At 44.3% G+C, this 11773-nt stretch overlaps 1 protein-coding gene across 1 annotated transcript; it reads right to left on the reverse strand.

Annotated features, from left to right (window-relative positions):
• Positions 1-2835: 2835 nt before the first annotated feature.
• vps72a (vacuolar protein sorting 72 homolog a) lies at positions 2836-11162 on the reverse strand. Its single transcript, XM_061907325.1, has 6 exons — positions 10786-11162; positions 4697-4849; positions 4487-4613; positions 3946-4122; positions 3567-3711; positions 2836-3422 (listed from the first exon to the last, which is right to left on the reverse strand). The coding sequence occupies exons 1-6, from the start codon at positions 10900-10902 to the stop codon at positions 3035-3037; spliced, it is 1107 nt and encodes a 368-aa protein (XP_061763309.1). The 5' UTR covers positions 10903-11162; the 3' UTR covers positions 2836-3034.
• Between the last annotated feature and the right edge of the window lie 611 nt (positions 11163-11773).

Below are 11773 nucleotides of genomic sequence, written 5' to 3' on the forward strand. Positions count from 1 at the left end.
TCTCTGAACTTTTGATGATATAATGGACTGTAGATGTTGAATTCCCTAAATTTCTTGCAATTGCACTTTGAGAAACGTTGTTCTTAAACTGTTTGACTATTTGCTCACACAGTTGTGGACAAAGGTGTGTACCTTGCCCCATCCTTTCTTGTGAAAGACTCAGCATTTTTTGGGAAGCTGTTTTAATACCCAATCATGGCACCCACATGTTCCCAATTAGCCTGCACACCTGTGGGATGTTCCAAATAAGTGTTTGATGAGCATTCCTCAACTTAATCAGTATTTTTTGCCACCTTTTACAACTTCTTTGTCACGTGTTGCTGGCATCAAATTCTAAAGTTAATGATTATTTGTAAAAAAACAAATGTTTATCAGTTTGAACATCAAATATGTTGTCTTTGTAGCATATTCAACTGAATATGGGTTGAAAATGATTTACAAGTCAGTGTATTCCGTTTATATTTACATCTAACACAATTTCCCAACACATATGGAAACGGGGTTTGTATATACAGTATATATATACAGTATATATATACAGTATATATATATATATATATATATATATATATATATATATATATATACACACATACATATATACACACACATACATACACACACATACATACATACATACATATATACATATATATATATATATATATATATATATATATATATACACACACACACATACATACTTCTATTATATATACACACACATATATAATATAATATGAACTTGTTTTTATTGAGGGCCATATCGCAGTCATGGTTGTCGTCAGAGGGCTGCTTGTAACAGTGAAATAAGTAAATGTATAAGGATTGGCCTTATTAAATTGCCTACACATTTAATTTTTTTTTTTTTGTGTATGTGTCTGTAAAAAAAATGACAGTTAAGTTTTTATTTACGATTTACACAACGTGCCAACTTCACTGGTTTCGGGGTTTGTAAAAAATATATCATTGTGTTCCCCTCGCCCCTGCGCAAGATCTATCCAACTAACAGCCCGGGGGCCAAATGACACTTTACAGGCCCCCTGAGTTCAGGTCAAAACTAGGGAGACAAACATTTTTGCAGCAAATTCATGAAAACACTCGTGTTGCTGTTGTATACACAAACTTGTATTGACATTTTAACCTTGCTAACAGACACTGGGTTTCCATTTTGATTTACATAACTGAGGCATTTCTTAAGGCATCCCTTTGAGTCCTCTCCGTTATGACAGTTCCAATTGTTTATGTAATGTGATTTATATTTACTTCAGATGCAGTCAGGCTCAGTAGTCCTTTGTTCAACTTCTTTAGTTATACTAGTTCCATTTCAGGTCCTTTATTTTTTCATCATTTGGGCAATACAACTGGTTCAGTTCAAACAACTTGTGAGAGACTCACATTTTTGCAAAAGGTCATTCCAAACCTCAGAGCACACCTGTCATCCATCCATCCATCCATTTCCTACCGCTTATTCCCTTTGGGGTCGCTGGTGCCTATCTCAGTTACAATCGGGCAGAAGATGGTGTACACCCTGGACAAGTCGCCTCGTCATCGCAGGGCCGACACAGATAGACAGACAACATTCATACTCACATTCACACACTAGGGCCAATTTAGTGTTGCCAATCAACTTATCCCCAGGTGCATGTCTTTGGAAGTTGGAGGAAGCCGTAGTACTCGGAGAGAACCCACGCATTCACGGGGAGGACATGCAAACTCCACACAGAAAGATCCCAAGCCCGGGATTGAACCTTGACTATGTAGGACCTTCGTATTGTGAGGCAGACACACTAACCCCTCTTCCACCGTGAAGCCTGCACACCTGTCACTCTCACAAAATAAATCAGACAAAAATCAAATGTCCACTGTAAATTCTTCGGAATATACAAAAAAGAATAAGACTGAAGACAGAAGTCCGGCCCATCGGTCCTTAGTGTTCTGCAAATGTGGCCCCTAAAACATTTTTAGTTGAATATCCCTGCCCGACACCAATTTTTTAATGTATCTGAATGTGGCCCTAAGTGGAAACAGTTTTGACACCCTTCAGAACTAAGGGCAAAGGGTAGTAATTAGAACCAGCAGATGGTGCTGTTTTTTCCTTTATACTTCATGTGTAGTTTATGTTTCTGGACAGCGCAATATATCAATCAATCAATGTTTACTTATATAGCCCTAAATCACTAGTGTCTCAAAGGGCTGCACAAACCACAACACAAACCACTACGACATCCTCAGTGGGCCCACATAAGGGAAAGGAAAACTCACACCCAGTGGGACGTCGGTGACAATGATGACTATGAGAACCTTGGAGAGGAGGAAAGCAATGGATGTCGAGCGGGTCTAACATGATACTGTGAAAGTTCAATCCATAATGGATCCACACAGTCGCGAGAGTCCAGTCCAAAGCGGATCCAACACAGCATAACAATTGAACCTTTAATGCTCTATTTAACATATGACTATTAGTTGTGTAGACAAAAAAGTATCTTACTGGAGACAACATACTGATTTTTCTAGATACAAAAGTTATAAGATCTCAGAGCAAAGCTGTGATGAACTGTGACGAGACGCTCTTCTCGGGACCATCAAGGTGTAAGTGTTGTTCAACACGACTGCAGACACTTTGAATAAACCTTAGTTTTGTTTTGAATTTCCCAGAACATTTTTATGTAACAGATGCAGGCCGTTGGTCATTCCTTAAGGGGTCAAAGGTACTGTATTGTGTAAAACATTCCATCATTTGTCAGTCACCTAATGTTATTTACCTACAGAATCAATGAAAGCAATTAAAACAAACCCAAGTAGTGAAATAATAAAGAGTTTCAACGCATACACTAAATATTAATTATTTGGCTTTTTATTTGTTTTAGAAATGTCATATTTTCACAATACAAAAGAGCAGTTTATTGAAAGAAAAACACAAAAAGTCCAAAAGCATTTTTTAATCCACTCAATGTGGATTTGCAGTTCTGGAAATCAATCTAGAGAATGATGAGGGCCATTCAACTAAATCCCGATTAGTGTGTACCAGCGTCTACGTAGCGACCGCGCCGTGCTTGACCGCCACCTTGTGGCGCGCCCCTCTTGTAGCCGAGTCGTGCCCAGTCGTCCCTCCCGACATGTTGGGAAAGCCGTGAGCGGCCACGTATTTACGGTACGCCTCCCGGATGATGCGGAAGGCTCGCGAGTTGGCGTAAGGGATGTCAGTGACCGGGTCACGGTACAGCGCCGCCTTGTGGGTGACGGGGCAGATTTCCTGCACGGGTACCTGAGGGGCCGCCTGGGCGCTGCGTGGGAAGGCGGCATCGAAGGCTTCGTCGTCGCTGAATGTCACATAGGTGCGCGAGCAGAGGCCGCCGGCGGGCTGCTGGGAAGGCGTGGCGGGATTCGCCGGAGCGGTCTGCGGGACATCCTGGTCCAACCTGAGGAGTAATTCCACCGTCAGCTTACATAAACAGTAATAACACAATATTTCCTATGACATGGAAAGGATTAAACCAGGCTAGATTGTTTCCGCTGAACAGATTACACAAACAGTTCAAAGGTCGGACAAACTGCAAATATACCCTTCGACGTCGACGTTCTCCTCTTTGGGTAGCGATGGCGAGACGGGGGGCATGAGGACGGAATGGTAACGGACGGTCGGGCCCTCGAAGCGACGCTTCTTGTGTACTTGTTTCTTCTTGTCCGCTTCCAGGCGCTCGTAGTTTTCTACACCCAGAATCACATTTAAAACCCTTAAACCTGAGGGGTCCAAACTATTAATGGACAAAAGATGCTAAAACCAATCCACTGAAGGTCAATGTATGCTAAGATAGCAGGACAAAACATTGTCATCTTAGCTTCGTGTTATAAAAAAAGCGAAATAGTGTAATATCTAATATAATTTATTATTACTGAAAATGGCCTCCAGGCCTTGCTTGCGCGTGAAAACAATACTGATACCCAGTGATCGAATGTTGAGTTCGGCGGTGATCTTGGCCTCGGCCAGCAGCTCCTCTTGGGTCAGAGGTCGATCTCGATGGGCCCCTCTCCTGCGCCGAGGGGCGTCCTGGCGTTCCTGCAGACGCAGATTAGTTTTCCGGGTGTGTTCGCTGGTGGACTGTCGCACGGACTTCCGGGCTAGAAGAGACAAAAAGACGGCGTCACTTGTTGGGTGCGTTTCAATTGGCGCATTAATGGTGAGCGGGCAGCAATGGTGCCCAACAACGATCAACAGCACCTTCTTGGCAGTGTAGCGGAAGGGGAGGAACTAATTCAAGTGGATGCAATTCACAATAAAAAAGGAGAGAAGAGAAAGATATTGCATTTCCAATAAGCGCAGCGCAACAATTATGAATTGAACACTACACTGCCCACAATCACACACTCAGGAGCTAAGTGGACAGTGTATGCAAAAGTACAAGTACAGATGATGTGTTAAAATGTGTTCATAGTAACACAACAGGGGGGATTATGCATCTGTGATAAGATGTTGCAATCATACGTTCGCATAGGTCTTGAAATTCTTGAGGAAGCCTTCGTTTGAGCTCCACTTTGGTTTTCTCCGTTTTCTTCATCTCCTCTGAGGGTCTTTTAGGTTTAGGCTTAGGCTTTGCTACTTTGACGGGTTCCTTCGCAGAGAACACACAGGAAAAACAGCCATTAAAAGTAAGCTACAAAATGAAGCAAAATAGAAATAAAACCAATTAAGTACTTTATATGCTTTAGTAACCACGCGACTTTTCCTCCGAGGCGCATCTTCCTCCTGATCGCTGTCTGGCTCGTCCCCTTCGTCGATGTCAAAATCGCTGTCCACCTCATCCTCTGTGTCTGAATGTTCTCCGTGGTACTCGTCATCTCCCGATTCCTGGAGAGGAAAAAATGTGCTAGCTTAGCTTCAAAGTACAGTGCCCAACAAAAGCAAACACTAAAATGATCCAAATGATCGCAAAGCAAACGCAACAGGGAAATGCTGCAAATTATGAATTCAACTTTGTTCTGTAACTTAACAGCATTTTCAGATTACAATGTGCTTTGTTTTCTTAACTGTATCAAAGTGTTGGTAAACATCTGCATGATCTAAGGCAGAGGTCTGCAACTTTTATTATCAAAAGAGACATTGTACGGATTATTTCTCTAAATAAAAAAAAACTATAGAGCCACAGTTTAGGAACTTTTTAAGTTTTCAACTTTGTGGTGTCACCCACATCTGCGGTCCTCTCCGAGGTTTCTCATTGTCATCCCACTGGGTTGACTTTTTTCAAGCCCTGATGTGGGATTTGAACCGAGGATGTCGTTGTGGCATGTGCAGCCCTTTGAGACACTTGTGATTTAGGGCTGTATAAATAAACATTGATTGATTTATTGAAATAATAAAAAAGGGTAATATACAATTCATACAGAATTTGGAAAAGAACGCACGGCCTAAATTTTTATAGCTTTTTTAGATTCCAGTTTGCTATCCATCCATCCATCCATCATCTTCCACTTATCCGAAGTCGGGTCGCGGGGGCAGCAGCCTAAGCAGGGAAGCCCAGACCTCCCTCTCACCAGCCACTTCGTCTAGCTCTTCCCGGGGGATCCCGAGGTGTTCCCAGGCCAGCCGGGAGACATAGTCTTCCCAACGTGTCCTGGGTCTTCCCCGTGGCCTCCTACCGGCTGGACGTGCCCTAAACACCTCCCTAGGGAGGCGTTCGGGTGGCATCCTGACCAGATGCCCGAACCACCTCATCTGGCTCCTCTCGATGTGGAGGAGCAGCGGCTTTACTTTGAGTTCCTCCCGGATGGCAGAGCTTCTCACCCTATCTCTAAGGGAGAGCCCCGCCACCCGGCGGAGGAAACTCATTTCGGCCGCTTGTACCCGTGATCTTATCCTTTCGGTCATGACTCATAGGTGAGGATGGGAACGTAGATCGATTGGTAAATTGAGAGCTTTGCCTTTTGGCTCAGCTCCTTCTTCCCCACAACGGATCGATACAACGTTCGCATTACTGAAGACGCCGCACCGATCCGCCTGTCAATCTCACGATCCACTCTTCCCCCACTCGTGAACAAGACTCCTGGGTACTTAAACTCCTCCACTTGGGGCAGGGTCTCCTCCCCAACCCGGAGATGGCACTCCACCCTTTTCCGGGCGAGAACCATGGACTTGGAGGTGCTGATTCTCATTCCGGTCGCTTCACACTCGGCTGCGAACCGATCCAGCGAGAGCTGAAGATCCCGGCCAGATGAAGCCATCAGGACCACATCATCTGCAAAAAGCAGAGACCCAATCCCGCGGCCACCAAACCGGAACCCCTCAACGCCTTGGCTGCGCATAGAAATTCTGTCCATAAAAGTTATGAACAGAATCGGTGACAAAGGACAGCCTTGGCGGAGTCCAACCCTCACTGGAAACGTGTCCGACTTACTGCCAGCAATGCGGACCAAGCTCTGGCACTGATCATACAGGGAGCGGACCGCCACAATAAGACAGTCCGGTACCCCATACTCTCTGAGCACTCCCCACAGGACTTCCCGAGGGACACGGTCGAAAGCCTTCTCCCAGTCCACAAAGCACATGTAGACTGGTTGGGCAAACTCCCATACACCCTCAAGAACCCTGCCGAGAGTATAGAGCTGGTCCACAGTTCCACGACCAGGACGAAAACCACACTGTTCCTCCTGGATCCGAGGTTCGACTATCCGGCGTAGCCTCCTCTCCAGTACACCTGAATAAACCTTACCGGGAAGGCTGAGGAGTGTGATCCCACGATAGTTGGAACACACCCTGCGGTCCCCCTTCTTAAAGAGAGGGACCACCACCCCGGTCTGCCAATCCAGATGTACCGCCCCCGATGTCCACGCGATGCTGCAGAGTCTTGTCAACCAAGACAGCCCCACAGCATCCAGAGCCTTAAGGAACTCCGGGCGGATCTCATCTACCCCCGGGGCCTTGCCGCCGAGGAGCTTTTTGACTACCTCAGCAACCTCATCCCCAGAAATAGGAGAGCCCACCACAGATTCCCCAGGCACCGCTTCCTCAAAGGAAGACGTGTTGGTGGGATTGAGGAGGTCTTCGAAGTATTCCTTCCACCGATCCACAACATCCGCAGTCGAAGTCAGCAGAACACCATCCGCACCATACACGGTGTTGATAGTGCACTGCTTCCCCTTCCTGAGGCGGCGTATGGTGGTCCAGAATCGCTTCGAAGCCGTCCGGAAGTCGTTTTCCATGGCTTCCCCGAACTCTTCCCATGTCCGAGTTTTTGCCTCCGCGACCGCTAAAGCTGCACACCGCTTGGCCCGTCGGTACCCGTCCACTGCCTCCAGAGTCCTATGAGCCAAAAGAACCCGATAGGACTCCTTCTTCAGCTTGACGGCATCCCTCACTGCTGGTGTCCACCAACGGGTTCTGGGATTACCGCCACGACAGGCGCCAACAACCTTGCGGCCACAGCTCCAATCAGCTGCCTCGACAATAGAGGTTCGGAACATAGTCCACTCGGACTCAATGTCCCGCACCTCCCTCGTGACATGTTCAAAGTTCTCCCGGAGGTGTGAATTGAAACTTTCTCGGACAGGAGACTCTGCCAGACGTTCCCAGCAGACCCTTACAATGCGCTTGGGCCTGCCAGGTCTGTCCGGCATCCGCCCCCACCATCGCAGCCAACTCACCACCAGGTGGTGATCGCTAGAAAGCTCCGCCCCTCTCTTCACCCGAGGGTCCAAAACATGAGGCCGCAAATCCGATGACACAACTACAAAGTCAATCATGGAACTGCGGCCTAGGGTGTCCTGGTGCCAAGTGCACATATGGACACCCTTATGCTTGAACATGGTGTTTGTTATGGACAATCCGTGACGAGCACAAAAGTCCAATAACAAAACACCACTCGGGTTTAGATCCGGGCGACCATTCTTCCCAATCACGCTTCTCCAGGTTTCACTGTCGTTGCCAACATGAGCGTTGAAGTCCCCCAGTAGGACAAGGGAATCACCCGGGGGAGCACTTTCTAGTACTCCCTCGAGTGTACCCAAAAAGGGTGGGTACTCTGAACTGCTGTTTGGTGTGTAAGCACAAACAACAGTCAGGACCCGTCCCCCCACCCGAAGGCGGAGGGAAGCTACCCTCTCGTCCACTGGGTTGAACTCCAACGTGCAGGCTTTGAGCTGGGGGGCAACGAGAATTGCCACCCCAGCTCGTCGCCTCTCACTGCCGGCAACGCCAGAGTGGAAGAGAGTCCAGTCCCTCTCGAGAGAACTGGTTCCAGAGTCCTTGCTGTGCGTCGAGGTGAGTCCGACTATATCCAGCCGGAACTTCTCTACCTCGCGCACTAGCTCAGGCTCTTTCCCCCCCAGTGAGGTGACGTTGCACGTCCCAAGAGCTAGCTTCTGTAGCCGAGGATCGGACCGCCAAGTGTCCTGCCTTCGGCTGTCGCCCAGCTCACAATGCACCCGACCTCTATGGCCCCTCCTATGAGTGGTGAACCCATTGGAGGGATGACCCACGTTGCCTCTTCGGGCTGTGCCCAGCCGGGCCCCATGGGGACAGGCCCGGCCACTAGGCGCTCGCCATTGTGCCCCAACTGCGGGCCTGGCTCCAGAGCGGGGCCCCGGTGACCCGCGTCCGGGCAAGGGAAATCAGAGTTAATTTTGTTGTATTTCCATAGAAGTCTTTGAGCTGCTCCTTGTCTGATCACTCACCTAGGACCTGTTTGTCTTGGGAGACCTTACCAGGGGACATGAAAGCCCCCAGACAACGTAGCTCCTAGGATCATTGGGACACGCAAACTCCTCTACCACGGTAAGGTAGCAGCTCAGAGAGGAGTCCAGTTTGCTAATCAGATGAAAATGCCCATCTTAGCTAACATTCGAGGTATTACCTTAGACCAGGGGTGTCAAACATACGGCCCGTGGGTCGGATCAGGCCCGCCAACAGGTTTTATCCGGCCCGTCTGATGAGTTTGCCAAGTATTAAAATGAGTTGCATTTTCTATTTTTTTAATGAAAGAAACTGCTGTTCTGAATGTGTCCACTGGATGTCACAATAGCAATTCTGTCAGGACCAGCAAGAGGTACACAGTAAAGCGTGGAAACTTAAAACCTGCCGTTTTGTGTCTTCCACTTCAAACACATCGTTATTTGGCACCCTTACTCCCCAATAATGTCTTTGTGTGGGTTTTAAGAATAGACAGTAGTATCTTGTGTACTCGGATAATAAACTTTTACCTTGAAAATAATTTTTTGTCTTGAAAATCAACTTTTACTTTGAAAATCATTTTTTGTCTTGAAAATCAACTTTTACCATTGCAAGATGCCTCGTTGTCGTCCTTTTTCCATAATAATAATAAATAGATGGATAAAGCTCTTTTCTATACACTCAAAACACTTCGGAATATCAGAGCCATTAGAGGCGGCACATGGACCAAACCGGTGAAATAAGGTGTTCTACCAACATGTTCTAGGATTACCGCCACGACAGGCGCCAACTAAGGTATGAAAATATAGTGAGAAAACTTAACCCTTTTGAATAGTTTTACCTCCGATTCTCACGGTTTGTTGAGTTAGCTCTGGATTGATACGTGGACATGACACAGGTGTTTGATACCTCGAAGAGTTTACATGTTGTGTTTTTTGTTCAATCCCAGAAAGACCGCGAATTAAAGTTTAATCCTGGTTTTGTACATAATCTGAAACCACGTCTAAACTCATTGTGTTTTTCGAACTGCACCAATTTCCTCAGAATTTTCAACAAACTTGAAGTGTTTTTTTCCAGAGGATTATTTGTGATTTGTACGTTTTCACAATGTGCTCGTTCTGTTTTTTGCCAAAGTAAAACAAAGTAAACAACCTGGAGTTGTCTTTATTTAGAAGTTATCATTCCATGATTTTACCATTCCGGCCCATTTGGGAATGGATATTCCTCCAAGCGGCCCCTGAGCTAAAATGAGTTTGACACCCCTGCCTTAGACCAGTGGTTCTCAAATGGGGGTACACGTACCCCTGGGGGTACTTGAATGTATGCCAAGGGGTACGTGAGATTTTTTGTTTAAATATTCTAAAAATAGCAACAATTCAAAAATCCTTTATAAATATATTTATTGAATAATAATTCAAGAAAATATGAATGTAAGTTCATAAACTGTAAAAAGAAATGCAACAATGCAATAGTCAGCTAGACAGCTGACAGCTAGATTTGTATTGATATTAAAGATTTCTTTTTTTGTGAAGAAATGTTTTGAATTGAGTTCATGAATCCAGATGGATCTCTATTACAATCCCCCAAGAGGGCACTTTAAGTTGATGATTTCTTTTATGTGTAAAAATCTTTATTTATAATTGAATCACTTGTTTATTTTTCCAACAAGTTTTTAGTTGTTTTTATATCTTTTTTTCCAAATAGTTCAAAAAAGACTACTACAAATGAGAAATATTTTGCACCGTTATACAATTTAATAAATCAGAAACTGATGATATTGTGCTGTATTTTACTTCTTTATCTCCTTTTTTCAACCAAAAATGCTTTGCTCTGATAAGGTTGGTACTTGAATTAAAAAAATGTTCACAGGGGGTACATCACTGAAAAAAGGTTGAGAACCACTGCCTTAGACAATTTATGCATTTGTCGATGTTAATTTTGCATGGGTAATAAATGCGTTGGTATTTCACTATATAATCAGTGTCGTTATCGTATCGAAATAAAGCATTTTTCTATACCTACTTGTAACGTTGCATATTAATTCAATTTCAAACCATGCATTTGAAAATAGCCTGATGCTGGCTTTCCACCTCAATATACAGAAATGAAGCGATGAAACTTACATCGTTAAAGCCTCCATAAGTGGTCTTGTAGAACTCGTCTTCCTCTTCTGCATCCAGCAGCTTTGACATGCGATTCCCGGCAGTCTTCCTGGGCTCTCGGTCAACTGCGAGACTCATGTTGTTATTGTTAGCTTGGTAATGCTAACGAACCGGCTGCCTAGCTGTATGCTAACGTCAAGAACAGTGTGTTTATTACAAAGTCTGACCATGAAAATATTATTTACGCTTACCCAAACAATAAACCCTAAACAGAAACATATGCCACTATGATGCGTTTTAGTTACTAATCTCATACAAAAAACGACGCTTGAGCTATTTTTCTAACACTACCGCACTTTGTGGTTTTTTTCCGGGTTAGCATATCAACTTCCGGCAAAAGCTATCTTCAAAATAAAGTGACATTCAACTCAGACCTACCCATGCTCTAAACCAGTGGTTCTCAACCTTTTTTCAGAGATGTACCCCCTGTGAACATTTTTTAAATTCAAGTACCCCCTAATCAGAAAAAAAACATTTTGGGTTGAAAAACGGGGATAAAGAAGTAAAATACAGCACTATGTCATCAGTTTCTGATTTATTAAATTGTATAAGAGTGCAAAATATGGCTCATTTGTAGTGGTCTTTCTTGAACTACTTGGAAAAAAAGATATAAAGATAACTAAAAACTTGTTGAAAAATAAACAAGTGATTCAATTATAAATAAAGATTTCTACACATAGAAGTAATCATCAACTTAAAGTGCCCTCTTTGGGGATTGTAATAGAGATCCATCTGGATTCATCAACTTCATTCTAAACATTTATTCACAAAAAAAGAAATCTTTAACATCAATATTTATGGAACATGTCCACAAAAAATCTATCTGTCAACACTGAATATGGCATTGTTGTATTTCTTTTCACAGTTTATGAAATTATATTGATATTTTGTTGAAGTATTATTCAATAAATATATTTATAAAGGATTTTTTAATTGTGCTATTTTTAGA

Source organism: Nerophis ophidion, linkage group LG08 (genome assembly GCF_033978795.1).
Source record: "Nerophis ophidion isolate RoL-2023_Sa linkage group LG08, RoL_Noph_v1.0, whole genome shotgun sequence".
NCBI lineage: Eukaryota > Metazoa > Chordata > Actinopteri > Syngnathiformes > Syngnathidae > Nerophis > Nerophis ophidion.

Bases quoted from the DNA above. Each gene is read 5' to 3' on its own strand.
- vps72a (XM_061907325.1), bottom strand. From the start codon at position 10,902: ATGAGTCTCGCAGTTGACCGAGAGCCCAGGAAGACTGCCGGGAATCGC. The intron at 4,850-10,785 runs GTAAGTTTCATC...TTTCCTCTCCAG, and splicing joins CTTATGGAGGCTTTAACGAT to GAATCGGGAGATGACGAGTA. The intron at 4,614-4,696 runs GTACTTAATTGG...TTCTCTGCGAAG, and splicing joins TGGTTACTAAAGCATATAAA to GAACCCGTCAAAGTAGCAAA.